General features: G+C 38.9%; 1 protein-coding gene across 1 annotated transcript; it reads right to left on the bottom strand.

Moving 5' to 3' along the window:
* Nucleotides 1-1003: 1003 nt before the first annotated feature.
* Nucleotides 1004-18909, bottom strand: LOC110174413 (immunoglobulin-like and fibronectin type III domain-containing protein 1). The gene is made up of 20 exons (XM_055160060.1): nt 18650-18909; nt 18293-18565; nt 17500-18093; nt 16798-16908; nt 15688-15804; nt 12668-12793; nt 10638-10757; nt 9597-9725; nt 7352-7476; nt 7133-7277; nt 6681-6974; nt 6000-6296; nt 5746-5928; nt 5105-5233; nt 4165-4473; nt 3412-3497; nt 3053-3245; nt 2660-2956; nt 1926-2252; nt 1004-1836 (listed from the first exon to the last, which is right to left on the bottom strand). The coding sequence occupies exons 1-20, from the start codon at nt 18834-18836 to the stop codon at nt 1832-1834; spliced, it is 4047 nt and encodes a 1348-aa protein (XP_055016035.1). The 5' UTR covers nt 18837-18909; the 3' UTR covers nt 1004-1831.
* Between the last annotated feature and the right edge of the window lie 509 nt (nt 18910-19418).

Genomic DNA, 19418 nt, shown 5'->3' with positions numbered 1-19418 from the left:
TGCATTTAAAAATTGTTTTACTACTCTCAAAATATGCAGCCCATCTTGCAGCCCATCTTCTAAAATAGCATGCAATGTATGTTAGGGAGTGGGTCTTTGACTAATGTGTAAGAACATATGTTCATATGTAACAGTATTCCAATGGACTACACTTTACACACTGTAAAAGCATATAAAAAAGTCTCCTTTTTAGTGTTCTGAATTGCATCTTTAAAATCACCACAATACTATATTATACGACTCCTGTTAGGTATTGAGAGACTATGTTAGGCCAAATCTTTTTTCCCATATTTGGTCAGTAAAAGTTCAACAAATACACACATTGAAGTTTTATAGCACACATGCACATCAGGCATCAAAGTTACTAATATTCATGAATTATTATTCATTTAATAATTCACTTAATCTAATTGTCCTTGTTTGGTTAGAAATGTACTTACTACTCTTTGAAGTAGTCCTCTCCTCTACTTCGTGTTGCCAGCCAGGGTGCTGCTGTTTCTGTGTTCTCACAGTTTTGAGAGGCAATAAAGTCTTTCAGAGACAGTCACTTAACCCAGGGCTTTTCAGAGGGGCTATGGGATAGGCTTACCAGCATGTACATTGGCCCCCCACAGTGTGTGTGCTTCTCTTCTTAAAAAGGGGGTAGAGACAGAAATGCATGCATTTGACCTAACTAATCCCTCCCTCAAAACTGGAATTTCAGCCTTACTTCGGCACCAGGGGGCTTAGGACCACTCGTATTAAAAGCCAAGACTCAAGAGATGTGACTTAGAACAAGTGCCAGGAGCTCATCATGATTTCCCTAATTCTTATCATGGCAACAAACAGATTGGCTGACGAGGTAAGGTTTTAATGCTGGATGATTTATTTTATTTTGTATTAACCATGATAAACTTAACATTTAATGGATTAATTTATGAATACCAGTTATTATATATTAAATGTGTGTATGCTTAAGAATGTATGGTATGTTAAAGTGCATGATGAATTTAATGAGGGGCAGTCCAGGACAGAAGTTGTTGCATTGCAGAGTTTATTAAACAATAATCTGAGCATTTGTCTTTGAAATTGAGAGGTGTCATCCTCCTCTGGACAGCCATGATTTAGCCTGGGGTGCAACAGTTGACCCGCTCTTCTTCAGTGACTCTAAACTTGGACTGGAGTCTGACCCCACAGACACGTTAAACAAGACCACACATAAATTATTGACATAAACCTAAGCATGTATGTCCTTGAATTGTGCTACTTTTCTTTTTAAAGCATTTATGTTGAAAAGACCTGTTTGTGGCAGAATATTTAAAATTGTCATTTTGACCCCATGAGCAGACACAACATTAAAAATGGTGGTCATTCAAAAGCAAGAACACAACATGAAAAGACATAAAGCTTTCAGCTTTGGAAAACTCAAGTACACTCCAAAATGTAGCAAAACATGTTCATTTAGCTTGTATGAGATGACATAGTTCACTTAATATGATAATTGAATATGATAATGGTAATACCTACTGAAGATACTTTTACCAAAACAAAGCATTTTTTGTAAAATGCAGGATACATTTTAATATATTTTAATCTAACATACACATAATTCACATTTTGAACATCCAATATATCTTGTGCTCTCACATCATTATTAAATTCACACATTTGCTTTTCAAAAGTAATCAGTACTTTTACTTTGGCTTTTTCAGTACTTTCATCTTTGGTTAAGCTCTTGTGAAATATGAGCACAAGATATAGGCAGCAGGCACACAATCACAAGGGCACAACTTTCAATAGCATATCACTCAACAAAATCTTGGATAGAGAGCCATTCCTCAATTGCCACTCATCATTCTGGAAACAAAACAGCAGGGCATTAATGAAAATGCTAGAGCTACCAATAAGCTAGTATGTGCTAATGCTAATGTTGTTATTATGCTCACCTCTGACAGTGAGTTTAGTTGTGCACTCTGCCCGGCCCAGAGGGTTTTCAGCCACGATCTTGTACTCCCCGCTGTCTTTGGGCCCCACCCGCAGGATGAGCATGGAGCACACTCCACAGGTGTTGGAGATGAAGTAGTTGGTGTTGGTGTTGAGGCTGATGTTATTCCTATACCAGGTGACGTGGGGTGTGGGGTCTCCTTTAATGGCACAGCTCATGTAGCACTCATAGCCTTGGGGAGCTGCATGCATCTTCAGAGGCATAATAAATTTAGGCATGCACTGGAGATCACAGGACTTTGATTCAGGCAGGTTCACGGTGAACTTCTCTGGAAAAGAAAAGCAGACATGTTTTACTACCGTTGCTGTTACATTTGATATGCATTATTAACTTTTTTTTAAAAGGTGCACTGTGTAACTTTTCTGGTAGTGAGTCCACCACTTGCTTCTTTCCATGGAGATATTACTGTTTTGCCTTGATTATTCTACAGTATGGAAATAAACTTGGAGAATCACAATGGAGACAAGTTAATTGTCAGACCTATGGAGAAGCAAGCCATGTATTGTTGAGCTATAAAACACCATAATTGAACAAATACATATGTTTAATTCCCTATTGTGGAATATTCCAGGCAAAGAAATAACATCTCCATGGAGACAAGCAAGTAGCAGATCTTACACCTTAGAAGTGCATAAAAATAGTCACATTAAATATTATATATGATATAATGCACACCCTTTTTAGCTGGAATAAGCCACTTTGTAGACTCAGATGGTTTTGAAGAGCCCATGTCATTTTTTGCATAGACTCTGAACTGGTACTCTCGGCCCGGCATGATGTTGCAGGCTGTGAATTTGTTGTTGAAGATTCGGTCGGCCACTGTGTGCCACTGTCTTTTGTGTGAGTCCCGTTTGGTCACCATGTAGTGCAGCCGGTCATCTTTCTTCTCATCAGGAGATGCAGACCAGGAAATAGTGACAGTTCCTGGTACATTTTCATCAAGATCCACTGGGCCTGGTGGCTTGGGCTCATCTGTAATTACACGTAACACCACATTACACGAGCCTCGTTTGAGTGTTCCAGCATGTAGCACTTTGTCCTTGCTCAGTCGGATCTAACCCAAGTTACCTGTGACTCTAATTTCAATGCTGAAAGTTTCTTGTCCGACGATGTTTTTGACGACGATGGTGTAGATGCCAGTATCAGAGCGCTCGGCAGATGGGATAAGCAGCTGGGACATGCCCTCTGCATTACTGATGGTCACTTTCTTGGACACAGGGACCCCATCTTTGAGCCAGGTAACCTCAGGCCAAGGGGAAGCCTATTAAATCATTAACAATATAAAATTATATTATCTAATTATGCAGTGATTGAGAATATAAAGGTTAACTGTCTTCTCAAAATAATTTGTATTCTGGATCTAGAAATTCAAAATTAATTCAGAAAAAAACCCAATTCATTTTCAAAAAGTATAAAGCATACATTACCTCAAAATTGATATTGAATCTTGCAGAATTTCCAGCCCTTACAATCATAAAACTCTTGATTTTTGCATCTGTGAATCTTGGTCTCACTAGATCAGAAAAAAGACAGATGTGAGGCTTTTGGTCAGTAGTTTGGCAATTGAATAGCTCTAGATCAGGGATGTCAAACATATGGCCTGGGGGCCAGATTCTGCCCTCCAAGACCTTTAATCTGACCCTCGGCTGATTTTCTACTATATTTTCTATTAAAATATTGGTAATTTTCTGTGCCGCTCAGCATAGTAGTGTCTCCAGTGTCTCTGTACGTGGCCCCTCCCACCAGAGCAGCACAAATGAAGACTTGTCTCTTTCCAAACGCTCTTAAAGGACGATCGTTTTGACTGTTGACCGTGACACCCTCATCAGAAAAATGTCAAAAATGAGAAAGTGGACGCCGGGTGCAGGATTTTCCAAGAAAAATTGACTTATTCCTATTTACATACAAGTTCATGTTAAGCATTGTGTTGAAATTGCATTTTTCTTAAAGTTTCAGGTTGTTTGTAATATTATAATATTTTGTAAAAGAAAGAGCTTATCATTTAAAAGATTTCTGTAATAGATTTGTGTTTCTCTGCACAAATATTTGAACTTATTGCTATTTTTGGGGTATATATATGCCATGAGTTTTCTGATCCGGCCCTTTTGGGATCAAAGTAGGTTGGATACAGCCCCTGAACCAAAATGAGTTTGTCACCCCTGGTCTAGATATTTCCTTACCTGGTGGTGGCATAGCTAAGATATAGTTGTCCAGCTCTTGTGGCAAACCATCTCCTCCTTCGTTGGTTGCTATGATTCTGACCCAGTACATTCCCATAGACTTGAGCCCTTTGACAGTGTAGGATGTCATGGTGATAGCATTTGTGTTACAGCGGTCCCAGTCTGTGTTTTCTGCAGGTCTCACTTCCACAAAATACCCCTTGGCTTCATCCTCCTCTCCCTCGATGTCTTTGGGTTTGGTCCATGACAGGGACAGTGTTGTGTAGGTGGAGTCTGTCACTTTGAAATCAAGGACCTTACCAGGAGGCTCTGGAACATATGACATGTTAAATTATAAGCTTTTTTTTTTTTTTACTATCCCAATGTTCAGACAGTAATATAGCAGTCCATCTGAAATGTGCTTAAAGACCAGTGATGCTTTTTTCTGCTCTATAGTTACAATCGTGACACGTCGTAGATACAATAGTTATTTTATATTTTGGACTTTTAAAAAATTAATATAAAACAACTTCATAAAAGAAATGGATGTGTTGACTTTCGATAGCTCACAGCTGCACAGGCCAGTGAGCATCTATGGGAAAAGAGGGAATCATCTGACCAATAGAGTCTCAAAATACAACTTTTAAATGGGTTAATGATGAGGAGACACCATTATAACATGGTTAAATGCTCCTACACACGCCTGTAAATGTCTTGGTTGATATTCAAGTATTGCACTAATCATGAATGGAAATTAAACCTGAAAGTGCAGAAATTAAAATTGTTGTTTTAATGTTGACAACATTCTCAATATTCTAATTTTGCATATGTCAAAAACCATAATTATAATATATTTATAAATTTATATATTTTTATTTATTTATTTATTTATTTTTTATTATATATATTTTTTATAATTTCCCACCTCAAATTTGGATATACTTATTTTTATTCCACTTACTTTTGGGGTCTCTGGCAAAGACAAACTCAGATGGAACGCTAAACTCTCCTGCTCCAGAGTTGTTGATGGCAGCCACTCTAAACTCATACTCCATTCCTTCAACCACATCTTTCACAGGACATAGCTTGGCTGTGATGGAGAAGAGGAGACAAGTTAACAGAATTTCAGTCATTCTCATTCATTCTGTAGGCTAAGTCCAAACATGAACTTACAGTACACTGTCCCAGCTATCTCTTCTTCTATTGTCAGTGATTTGAATCTGGTTTCACACTCCCAAGCTAGAATCCCATTGGCTAACTTACATGTTTGGATTTTGAGGTGACAGATTACCCATACATAATTGCAAGATTTATGCTTGTTGTGGATTTGTGATGGTTTTGGAAATTGTTTTGATTTATAGATTAATAGACTAATTTTAATTTTAATAGACTTTGTATTTTTAAAAAGATATTTTTGAGCCATGAAAACACCTGTAATTGAATAAATGCATTATGGGTAATTTTAATGCTACACTGTCTTAACAATGCAGACAAAGCATCTCCATGAGGCAAGCAGGTGATAGACCGTCCTCATAGTTACATAGTGTAGTGCACCATTAACAGAACAAAATGCATACCGTATGAACATAATGACAAACAAACCTGATCGGATCATCTCATCAGGTTTATTCACCGCACTCCACAGATTGCTGCCCTTCTTGCGTTTTTCAAGGTTGTATCCCAAAATATTAGTGCCCCCAGTGTTTGCGGGAGGAGACCAAGTCAGATTGATGCAATCCTTAAAAGCACTGACGACTTTTGGTGCTGAAGGCTGTCCAGGATAAGCTATAAAACGATATTATACATTTATAGATTTGAGTCCACTACAACAAAATCAAATTAAAACTAAAACCTACCTTTTGTGCCTGCTTGAATATCCTCAGTTTCCATCAGTTCACTGGTTCCCATCTCCGTCTCCACCCTGATGCGATAGCAGTACCTCCTACCGTGGTCTACGTCAGAATCCCTGTACTTGGCCTCAGGACCGATGGGGCCCAGTTTCTTCCATGTGTTACGGCCGACTTGGTTTCGTTCAAGGATGTAATTGTCAATTTTACAGCCCCCACTGTCTTTTGGGGGTCTCCACTTGAAATCAATCACAGAAGCGGTGGCCTCAACGATCTCCAGAGGTCCCATTGGTGGAGTGGGCTTATCTATCAGAAAATAGGTATTTACAATTTCTATACAGAACCAGCCTGGTTTTAAACTGAAACTCTAGTGTTTTTTTTTTTCATTGGTTTAAACATTGTAAGCCTAGGTGCAAGGTACATGATTACACGTTCTACAAATGTTAACCTTTTTATATCTTTAATGAAAACTTTAAACCTGCATTGCTTGGTTCTTAAATGAATACCCACAGCCTACTATTATTCAGATGACACTTGTTTCCTCCATAGTAGTCCATTGGTTTTTTTAATCAACAAAACAGAAGAGAAATTCATTTCAGGGAAACCACAAGGTTAGATAAAATTTTGTAAATGCCTAAATAAATCTACTTCTAAAAAATAGGGCATTTTTAAATTTGGTGTATAACATACCTAGCACAATGAGTTCGCTCAAGGCTTCCACTGTGCCAAACTCATTTTTCAGTTTGATTTTAACTTCACCACTGTCTTTGCGTTGGAGTTTGGTCAGAAGGAGGCGGGAGCAGCCTTCAGTGTGCTCAATCTTGATGTTGGAATCGTCGGACAGCTCCTCTCCCTCCAAGTACCACTGTACTTTGATTGGTTCCCGGCCGACAAAGGGCAGTTTAAAGGTGGCCTTGTGACCCTTTTTAACAGTCACCGGTGTTTTAAATGTTTCCAGATCTTCAGCTACAAATCTGGGTGGGTCTTAAAAAGTAAAAATATAGGCTTATTAAAATTTATGTTTATGTTAAGTTTAGTGAAATTTATTCACTTGAAAACCTTTGTCTAGTTGACAAAATTCAATCTTTTTTTCACTATGGATGCTGCCTAAACCAGAATATAGTAACAATAATCTTATTTACCTTCCACCACAATCATGGCCTCTGTTTTGCGTCCATCTGCTTCAAATTTATATTTCCCGCCAAACTCCTCTGTAACTTTGTGGATTTTCAACCTGTGGAAACTTCCCTCTTGAGTGATAGTGACACCTTCCCTATCCTCTTTAATCTGTAAAATAAAAGAAGGAAATCCATGACAAGACCTGTGTAAAATTCCCCTTTTTCAGCTTCAGTTTTACTCACCTCTTCTCCATCTTTGTACCAGATTCCTTTACATTCCTCACTGCTCAGTTTGCACTCCAGCTCTGCTGCTTCTCCCATAATGGCTTTGCAGTCAGAAAGCCCAGCATGAAAGTGCACTCCCGGGTCTGAAGATTTAGCAGCCACTTAGTTAGAACACAGCCTAAAACTCTATTTTCTACTCCTTGCGTGTAAAATTTAAAACATATTTTCAAGAAATGTGTACATTCATAAAAATGAAGGCGTCCACACTTACCTTGACTCACAACCTTTAGTTTATGGTCTTAAAGGACTGCATTAATATAATTTATTTTAAATTAACAATGTGATATTTTATAATGTTCCAAATATATTACAGCATCAATAAATTACAATTCACAGACCAACACAAAAGCTCAATAGATAAAAATTGTCGTCTTCGTCCTCAATCGATTCTGTCTTGTCTCCTTTGGGACTCTTGGCAAATATGGTAATAGTTATTACCAAGAATTTTTCTTTGAGATTTCTCTAAAGGAAACATACTTTCAAAAGCATTTTATAGTGAATAACAGATGGTTCCTGTGGAAGGAACTAACTCTTTGGTGAAGTTCAGTCTTCTAGTGGGATGGGCATCTTCCATCTTGTCTTCTCTCTTCACACACTTTAATGTTTGAGTGCTCTAAAGAGGAAACCTATTTGTGTGATCATTGAGTGGAACACTGAGCTCAAGGCCTTGAAATCATCCTGAATCAACACTTAGAAAGCAAGCAAGATATTAACATGAAAGAGACAGAAGCAAGCTACACAACACTGGGTAGACACTTTCTACAATTAGCTTGTTCCGTCCTGATTGTTTGATTTGATAGCTTTATGCCTGAAGCATTGTTATCTAAATATTAGTGCAAGGATTATCAGAATGTCATTGTGATCATTCATTTCTCCAAATGGGATCCAATGGTACATTCTGTTCTTACACGCTGCAGATCACTGCTGAAGTCATCTGTTGGTCAGATGGCTTTCTTCAGTGTACAGTGCTTCCCATGCAGCAGATAAGCAGCTCCTGTAATCTTACCACTAACAGTCTCGGCGATCAATGGGCCTTGGCGTGTGCGGCCTGAACGCTTGGCAGTGGCCTGGGGCTCATCAGGCTCTGCAGCCTCACCATCGCTGCCTGCTGGCCCCACGCCAGTATCACCTCACTCTCCTTTGCCTTTTGATTTTTAGTTTTACAGGATATCATTACCATCAGTCCAATGTTTCTTTTTATCTGTTGGATATGCCTTTCAAAAACCATTAATGAAAACAGTAACCATAACAATTAACACATCCATAGGACGCATCAAAACAAGACCTGAGCAAACACAGAAACACAACACACATTTCAGTGAAGAAGAGGATGTAAAATGGACACAGCAAATGTGACATAACTTAAAACAGTAGATTTTGGCTACATTTAACATAAGACAAGGACAAGAGAAAAAAATGTAAACTGAGCAAATACACACACACACATCAAAGTACAAATATAGAACTTACATATAGAACTATATTCATTCATAAAATTAAACAGAAATTTCACTAAATGCTAATATTAGACAGACAGATGGGTGACCAGTATGGCAGGGTAAAATATCTGGATATTTTTCACTTGTCAAGGGATCATAATTTGTAATTTATCAGATATTCTTCTCTTATATCTCTTATCTCTTCTTATAAATACTGTAGACTTATACTAAAAAATCATTTAACCATATATTTACTATATTTTTCATCACACTTGACTTCTGACTTAATTGCAAGGGCTCGATATTATTGGCAATAACTAATTTGTTTTTGCCATAGCCTCTGCTTTCTTCTCTGTTTTTGTTCTAGGACTAGAGAGGAGAGCAAGAGGGCACTGACCTTGGACCTTCACTCTGGTTTAGGCCCAGGTATGGGGTAGTTTGTCACCCATCTATATAAAGCATATATAGCATTGTGTGCATGTTACTACTGTTCTACAGAAGCATGATTAGTAAAAAAAAAAAAAAAAAAAAAACTATATAAATGAAATTATGCACACGTTTTAATCTTTAATGTTCTGTTCTATTCACTGCAGTTTAGTTTTGAATCATCGGGGGCTGAGAGCTGCATACAAAGCCGGTATTATACGTATGTCATATAAATGTAACACAACGGTGTGACTTTTCCAAACTACAAAGTCATGTCAGATCCTGAATGACTTTTTGAAGCAGAAACTGGTCTAGGTCATGCAGCCTTTGACTCTTACCCACTGCTCCTGCTTCTGCTGCTGCTGCGGCTTCAGCCTCCTCAAGCCTCTTTTTGGCACGTTTTCCTTTTCTTGAATCCTTTCCTTGTTGTTTAGCAGTTTCATCATCTATATCCTCATCATCATCTCCTATTAGCAACAACCAGCAGCAACACAGAGCCATATGTTCTACCGTTAATTTATATTGTTGCATTATTATACACTTAAGTGTATTTATTTTACTTTCTGTAACTATCCTGAGGATTGACTCATTAACAATCCACAGGCTCCTCCTTCTCCTATGTCTTAAAGGATGTAATAGCCATCAGTCCACATTAAGAAAAACAATATGGATAAAAGAGACAAATACAAACTAGACACTACATAAAAGCACATCACACAAGAAGATCACAGAAAACAAATAAACAACACATCTACAATAATCTATATTAAGATTAGAAGTAATTTCCTCTTTGCTAATACAGATGGATGACCACTGACCTGTAGGGAAAAATATTGGAATATATTTTATACTTTAGTTATGTTTCTTTTTAATATAAATTCTGCATGTAGAAAAAGATTATTAGTATTTTTTAGGTTAGACCAAATTTTTGTCAACTCACAAAAACATCTTTACTATTTATTCACCGTACATGTTTTGTTCCAGGCTAGAGTGGAGAGCAAAGAGGATGTTGGCTTTGATATACTGTGGTTTAGGGTCAGGTATGTGGTAGTTTGTCACCCATTTGTATAAAGATTATGAATGTCATCAGCACTGCATAAGCATTGCTAATGCTTTACCAAAGTGTATTTAGTAAAAGAAAATTCACACTTTTGAATCTGAACTTTTCTGTTATCACTGCACCATTATTTACACAACCGCGACCAAGAAAAGTTTAGTTTTAAATCATTGCGTATAATGCCAGTATTATACACATGTGTTAATGTAGCTGCTGTAAAGCTTCAACACGCCCTACTTTCCCAAACTTCAAAGTCATATCAGATCCTGAATGACTTTGTGAAGCAGAAACTGGTCTAGATCATGCAGCCTTTGACTCTTACCCACTGCTCCTGCTGCTGCAGCTTCAGCCTCCTCAAGCCTCTTTTTGGCAGGTTTTCCTTTTCTTGCATCCTTTCCTTGTTGTTTAGCAGTTTCATCATCTATATCCTCATCATCATCTCCTATTAGCAACAACCAGCAGCAACAAAGAGCCACATGTTCTATTGTCAGTAATATGTTGTTATACTAATGGGTTGTTCCATTAATAATCCACTGGCACAATTTGAACAACAACATACACAAATGAGTGCAATGTTTTCTTCAGATTTGCTGTTGCCTGCTGTGGCCCCACACCATTATTACCACACGCCACTCCCTCTCTGTCTTAAAGGATATAATAACCATCAATCCACAGTAAGACAAACAGGTAAATACACTTTACTGCATTGTCTTTAAAAAGAACCCAAGAAGTTAAAGTATGGATAAAAGAGAAAAATACAAATTGGACACCACACAAAAACACATCACAGAAGAAGATCACAAAAAACACATAAACACATCCACAATAATAAGATTAGAAGTAACTTCCTCTGTGCTAATACAGATGGGTGACCACTGACCTGTAGGGGAAAATAGTGGAATATATTTTCCGCTAGTCAAGGGATCATCTTTAGTTAGGTTTTTTTTTGTAGTTAGGTCAGACCAGAGTTTTGTCACATAAAACATCTTTACTATTTATTCACCATAAATGTTTGATTCTAGGCTATAGAGGAGAGCAAAGAAGATGTTGGCTTTGATATACTGTGGTTTAGGGTCAGGTATGTGGTAGTGTGTCACCTGTATAAAGATTCTAAATGCCATCAACATAACATCAACATAAGCGCCGCTAATGTTCTAAAATCATTGCATATTATGCCAGTATTATAGACATGTGTTAATGTAGCTGTTGTAAGGTTTCCACTCCCACTACAGCACTGAGACACCTTCGAAACCATGAACCAATACATCCTCTTCTCCTGCCTGTATACCACCTTCATTATCATTGATACTGCCCTCTCCAGGTTCACTTTCTACCTCACCGACGGATACCAATTCATCCATATAAACCACCGCATGTCCCCCTACGCTTCACTCACTCAAGGTGTTCCCCATGGTTCAGTTCTTGACTCCCTCCTCTTCATACTCTACATCCTCCCCCTCTGTTGTACAATTCGCTGCTATGAGCTCTAGTTCCGTTGTTTTGCACACGACATCCCACTATACCAGTCCACCAAATCCATGATCCCATCCACACACTAAAACATAACCTACATCTCCAAAATAAAATCCTGGCTATGATCAAACTTAACTGTGTCACTCAACTGTGACAAAAATGAAATAATCATCATTGGTCTCGAAACACTCTCCAAAACCTACATTAACTTCGCCTTCTCCATCGACAGCTCCTCAGTCCCCTACTCCTCTGATTTATGCAACCTCGGCATCGTCTTCTATCAGACCCTCTCTTACAAGCATCACATAAAACATCACCAAAACAGCTTTCTGCACCTCTGGAACATTGCTCACCTCTCCCCATCCTTCTTCCCACAATCTGGTGAATCCTTCCTCAAAGATCTCTGCTGATTCCCCATTCCCAGCGCATCCAATTCAAGCTCCTCACCATTGTGTACAAGTCCCTCCATCATCTGGCCCCCAACTATAAGCTATGCCAACCTCCTGTCTCCTACCACCAAGACTAAACTCAAGACCTTGGCTGACAGTGCTTCTGCGCTACTGCCTCCACCCGCAGGAACTCCCTCCCCAAACAGATCAGAGACTCATCAAAACTCACAATGTTTCAAAAAAGCCCTAAAAACCCATCTCTTTGAAACCACCTTTTAATAAGTTTCCTCTTCTTTTTGTCTCTTCATGTAAAGCATATTTGAGTATCTTGAAAAGCGCTGTACAAGGTGTTATTATTATTATTAGTAGTAATATTATCATTATTAGGGCTCTGAAATGCACCATTTTTCCAAACTACAAAGTCACGTCAGATCCTGAATGACTTTGTGAAGCAGAAACTGGTCTAGGTCATGCAGCCTTTGACTCTTACCCACTGCTCCTGCTCCTGCTGCTGCGGCTTCAGCCTCCTCAAGCCTCTTTTTGGCACGTTTTCCTTTTCTTGCATCCTTTCCTTGTTGTTTAGCAGTTTCATCATCTATATCCTCATCATCATCTCCTATTAGCAACAACCAGCAGCAACACAGAGCCACATGTTCTATTGTCAGTTTATATTATTATATTATTACACACTCACTTTATTTTATTTTCTCAAAAGTGTTGACCTATTAACACACAATGACTCTTCAGATTTGCTGTTGCCTGCTGTGGCCCCACACCATTATTACCACAGGCCACTCCCTCTCTGTCTTAAAGGATATAATAACCATCAATCCACAGTAAGACAAACAGTATGGATAAAAGAGAAAAATACAAATTGGACACCACACAAAAACACATCACAGAAGAAGATCACAAAAAACACATAAACACATCCACAATAATAAGATTAGAAGTAACTTCCTCTGTGCTAATACAGATGGGTGACCACTGACCTGTAGGGGAAAATAGTGGAATATATTTTCCGCTAGTCAAGGGATCATCTTTAGTTATTTTTTTTTTGTAGTTAGGTCAGACCAGAGTTTTGTCACATAAAACATCTTTACTATTTATTCACCATAAATGTTTGATTCTAGGCTATAGAGGAGAGCAAAGAAGATGTTGGCTTTGATATACTGTGGTTTAGGGTCAGGTATGTGGTAGTGTGTCACCTGTATAAAGATTCTAAATGCCATCAACATTCATCAACATAACATCAACATAAGCGCCGCTAATGTTCTAAAATCATTGCGTATTATGCCAGTATTATAGACATGTGTTAATGTAGCTGTTGTAAGGTTTCCACTCCCACTACAGCACTGAGACACCTTCAACACCATGAACCAATACATCCTCTTCTCCTGCCTGTATACCACCTTCATTATCATTGATACTGCCCTCTCCAGGTTCACTTTCTACCTCACCGACGGATACCAATTCATCCATATAAACCACTGCATGTCCCCCTACGCTTCACTCACTCAAGGTGTTCCCCATGGTTCAGTTCTTGACTCCCTCCTCTTCATACTCTACATCCTCCCCCTCTGTTGTACAATTCGCTGCTATGGGCTCTAGTTCCGTTGTTTTGCAGACGACATCCAACTATACCAGTCCACCAAATCCATGATCCCATCCACACACTAAAACATAACCTACATCTCCAAAATAAAATCCTGGCTATGATCAAACTTAACTGTGTCACTCAACTGTGACAAAAATGAAATAATCATCATTGGTCTCGAAACACTCTCCAAAACCTACATTAACTTCGCCTTCTCCATCGACAGCTCCTCATTCTCCTACTCCTCTGATTTATGCAACCTCGGCATCGTCTTCTATCAGACCCTCTCTTACAAGCATCACATAAAACATCACCAAAACAGCTTTCTGCACCTCTGGAACATTGCTCACCTCTCCCCATCCTTCTTCCCACAATCTGGTGAATCCTTCCTCAAAGATCTCTGCTGATTCCCCATTCCCAGCGCATCCAATTCAAGCTCCTCACCATTGTGTACAAGTCCCTCCATCATCTGGCCCCCAACTATAAGCTATGCCAACCTCCTGTCTCCTACCACCAAGACTAAACTCAAGACCTTGGCTGACAGTGCTTCTGCGCTACTGCCTCCACCCACAGGAACTCCCTCCCCAAACAGATCAGAGACTCATCAAAACTCACAATGTTTCAAAAAAGCCCTAAAAACCCATCTCTTTGAAACCACCTTTTAATAAGTTTCCTCTTCTTTTTGTCTCTTCATGTAAAGCATATTTGAGTATCTTGAAAAGCGCTGTACAAGGTGTTATTATTATTATTAGTAGTAATATTATCATTATTAGGGCTCTGAAATGCACCATTTTTCCAAACTACAAAGTCACGTCAGATCCTGAATGACTTTGTGAAGCAGAAACTGGTCTAGGTCATGCAGCCTTTGACTCTTACCCACTGCTCCTGCTGCTCCTGCTGCTGCGGCTTCAGCCTCCTCAAGCCTCTTTTTGGCACGTTTTCCTTTTCTTGCCTCCTTTCCTTGTTTAGCAGTTTCATCATCTATATCCTCATCATCATCTCCTATTAGCAACAACCAGCAGCAACACAGAGCCACATGTTCTATTGTCAGTTTATATTATTATATTATTACACACTCACTTTATTTTATTTTCTCAAAAGTGTTGACCTATTAACACACAATGACTCTTCAGATTTGCTGTTGCCTGCTGTGGCCCCACACCATTATTACCACAGGCCACTCCCTCTCTGTCTTAAAGGATATAATAACCATCAATCCACAGTAAGACAAACAGTATGGATAAAAGAGAAAAATACAAATTGGACACCACACAAAAACACATCACAGAAGAAGATCACAAAAAACACATAAACACTTCCACAATAATAAGATTAGAAGTAACTTCCTCTGTGCTAATACAGATGGGTGACCACTGACCTGTAGGGGAAAATAGTGGAATATATTTTCCGCTATTCAAGGGATCTTTAGTTAGTTTTTTTTTTTTTTTTTTTTTGTAGGTAGGTCAGACCAGAGTTTTGTCACATAAAACATCTTTACTATTTATTCACCGTACATGTTTTGTTCCAGGCTAGAGTGGAGAGCAAAGAGGATGTTGGCTTTGGTTTAGGGTCAGGTATGTGGTAGTTTGTCACCCATTTGTATAAAGATTATGAATGTCATCAGCACTGCATAAGCATTGCTAATGCTTTACCAAAGTGTATTTAGTAAAAGAAAATTCACACTTTTGAATCTGAACTTTTCTGTTATCACTGCACCATTATTTACATAACCGCGACCAAGAAAAGTTTAGTTTTAAATCATTGCGTATAATGCCAGTATTATACACATGTGTTAATGTAGCTGCTGTAAGGCTCCAACACGCCCTACTTTCCCAAACTTCAAAGTCATGTCAGATCCTGAATGACTTTGTGAAGCAGAAACTGGTCTAGATCATGCAGCTTTTAACTCTTACCCACTGCTGCTGCTGCGGCTTCAGCCTCCTCAAGCCTCTTTTTGGCACGTTTTCCTTTTCTTGCATCCTGTCCTTGTTGTTTAGCAGTTTCATCATCTATATCCTCATCCTCATCTCCTATTAGCAACAACCAGCAGCAACAAAGAGCCATATATGCTATTGTCATTTTATATTGTTACATTATTATACACCTAGGTGTAAAGCATCCTGAGGGTTGACCGATTAACAATCACACACATTTGAACAACAACATAAATACATTATTTCCACAGGCTCCTCTTTTTGAGGATATAATCACCATTGATCCAAACTGACATAAACAACATGGGCAAGAGAGAGACACTGGACATCACACAAAACCAAATACACAATTTTACAAAAAGACAAACATACAACACATCTACATTCATCAATATTAAGATTAGAAGTAACTTCCTCTGTGCTAATACAGATGGGTGACCTGTAGGGTAAAATAGTGGAATATATTTGACACTTGTCAGGAGAACATCTTTTGGTTTCTCTTTGTTAAAAAAATATGTTGAAGTGGAGACATAATTCATATTTTGATTTATGTCATCTCACAGAAACATCTTGTGGACATATTTACTCTGTATTCATCATAAATGAGACCTTTGAACTGAGAAGTAGGATAAATAATTTCTTTTTTTGGCATTCCTTATTTTTTGTATTTTTTGCTCCAGGCTAGAAAGATGAGCAAAGAGGACATTGGCCTCTGATTCAATGCAGTCCAGATGGGGAAGTTTGTCACCAATCTGTATTAAGATGGATGTCATCAGCATTGCGTAAGCGCTGATAAGTTTTTATAAAGGCAAACTTTATAAAAAAAAAATAAATTGAACAAACTCTTCACACTTTAATCTTCAGTATTCTGTTCTTACTGCCCGAGTTGCAACAATGCAGAAGAGCAGTATAGTGTTAAATCATTGTATAATCATCTGGCAGGGGTTGAGAGCCAGTATTATACACATGTGGTGTTAATGTAGCTGCTGTAAGGCTCTGAAACACATTACTTTTCCAAAAGTCATGTCAGATCCTGAATGACTTTGTGAAGCAGAAACTGGTCTAAGTCATGCAGCCTTTGACTCTTACCCACTGCTGCGGCTTCAGCCTCCTCAAGCCTTTTTTTGGCACGTTTTCCTTTTCTTGCAGCTTTTCCTTGTTGTTTAGCAGTTTCCTCATCTATATCCTCATCATCATCTCCTATTAGCAACAATCAGCAGCAACACAGAGCCATATGTGCTATTGTCAATATATTTATCATGTTATTGTTAGTTTATCTTTTATGTTATAATATGCATAAACTTTTTCTCAAACATTCATTCAATTCCAGATGTAATTGAATGGCTTTTTATAGGTCCTGAAAAGAAAATGTATATTTAAAGAACATGATAAGATGAAGATTATTGAACATATAGGCATACATACATAAACAACATGTAGCAATCACTGAGTCCTTTAAAACTCCAAGCCAGAAAGATATTGAAGATGAATGAAATACCACTCATGCTAAATGTCTTGTCTTATAAATTCATTAGTATTTAATAGGCAGGAACCAAGCTTCAGCTCTGTACAACTTTAAGGTATGCATAAAATATTTGTCCGTGTATAGTCTCGTGAAAGCATGACAGGAGTAAAAGTGTAATTAATTGCATGAAAAAAAAAAAAAAAAAAAAAACATACTTTGATCTACTGTATATAATCTATTTGTATCATAATTCTTGAGGGTTGGCCAAATAACCTAAAAGTTTCTGACATTTGAACAACATACATAAATTGGTGTGATTTTCTTACCTATGACAGTGTCTGGGACCAGTGGACCGGCTCTCTTCTTCTTACGTTTTCCTTTGCCTTTCTCCTCTCCGTCCCCTCCTTCTCCTTCTTCTCCTTCTGCACTGTCTGCTCCACCAGCTCCATCCCCAGCAGCTCCTCCCCCTGCTCCCTCATGCTCTTTTTCAGAATCAGATAACTCTTCATCGTCAAGTTCACCATCAAGTTCTCCTTCTCCTGCTGCTCCAGCAGCCCTATCTGCACCAGTACCCCCCTCGCCTCCACCACCTGCCCTCCGCCGGGCAGCTTCCTCCTTGGCAGCTCGGGCAGCTGCGATCTTGGCTGCCTTCTTAGCTTTAGCTTCAGCCTTAGCTTCAGCCAGTGCTGCTGCTTTAGCTTCAGCTGCTTGCTTCTTTGCTTCTTCAGCTTCCAGTTTGGCTGCTGCATCTGCCACCTCCTGCTCAGCCTGAGCCTGTTTGGCCTTCTCAATCTTCTCAGCCATCTCTTTCTCATATCGTTCTTGCTGTTCTTTAGCTATTCTCGCCAGTTCCTCTGCATTGAGGGCTCCTGCCATGGTGGTTTTGCGTTCTCCTTTTTTGCCTTTGGGGTCTTTGTCAGCTGCAAAATACATGAATACATTTTTATACTTGATACAAGCACCAACCATTAGGGTTTATTATATTTAACCAATAACATCCTTTGTTTTATTGTCAGTTTTGACCAGTTTGAACTTGCTGAATCTGCATTTCAGCTCTGTTTAGTCCAACTAAACAATCAGTTCAACAGCAAAACTGTCAACGGTCAAAACTAATCTCACCTTCCACTATGAGCCAGGCATTGCAGGACCTGACTCCTGCCACAGCTGCGTAGATACCACCATCCAAAGGAGCACAGTCTCTTATGATGAGTGTGTGGATGAGCTTATCCTCTGACATGGTAATTTCAAACTTCTCCCCATGGCTAAGTGGAGCCTTTTTACCAAACCATTTGAGTTCATCATATGGGGCTGTCAGGACGCACTGGAACATGGCATCTCCTCTCTCCTCTGCCTTGACCTCTTGGATTTTGACTGCAAACTCAACGTCTGGTGCTGCATATAACAATAAGAGATGTATAAATAAACTATGGTTAGCTTGACCTGTTTTGTTGTATGTATGACCAACAGACAGCTTACCTTTTAAATTTGTGGAGAAAACGTTGCATCCTCCAACATCCACTGAGTAGAGTCCAGCATCATCTTTACCCAAACCTTTAATTGTAAACACAAATTTCTTTCCAACCTGTTTTAAACTGTGCTTCTGCCCTTCACATTCCTCTTTGGTAAATGGGACCATAACACCATCCTGTGACATCACAAACATTAAGAGTTACACAGATTTTGTGTCACATTATTTATGGTAAAATATGCTTATAAATATCCTGGTATGTGAAGGGAGTGGAAGATTAATGTAACCCAGGTTAAAATATATAAATCTAGTCAATAGCGAATATTCCAACTGCGAGGGGTCACTAAACGCATCACGCGCACGCTCGCGCTTTCGATAAGTCACCTGCTCCCCTCCCTCCGTACACACCCGGGAGTGCGGCGAGACAGGACGGCTGCGCAGGTATGGAGCTACCATCACGAATTTTCTATTCTCTTGCTTTTTATATTACATCAGTTGTTCATAAACTTACGCTTACTTATGCAACCTTTCAGGAGCCCTTACCGCTACTGTCCGATGCCGAAAAGACCGTATTAAATGATAGCACAAGGGAATGGTGAGTCTGTCTGTCTTGTTTGTTTGTTGCCGCTAACATGCCAATAGCCTCCACCGCTAACTTGTTCATGTGTTCATGCTAATGCACTATTAATCACAGAGCTACCGATAGCTATGGCTAATGGCTAATCAGCCCGAACTGTATTTAACTAAAACTGGTACTGTTATTTACCACAGGCCAGG

Source organism: Boleophthalmus pectinirostris, unplaced genomic scaffold (genome assembly GCF_026225935.1).
Source record: "Boleophthalmus pectinirostris isolate CB_2022bp ecotype Guang Dong unplaced genomic scaffold, ASM2622593v1 HiC_scaffold_3, whole genome shotgun sequence".
In the NCBI taxonomy this organism is placed as follows: Eukaryota; Metazoa; Chordata; class Actinopteri; order Gobiiformes; family Gobiidae; genus Boleophthalmus; species Boleophthalmus pectinirostris.
Note: the sequence above shows the minus strand (reverse complement) of the source record. Positions and strands in the feature narration are given on the sequence as shown.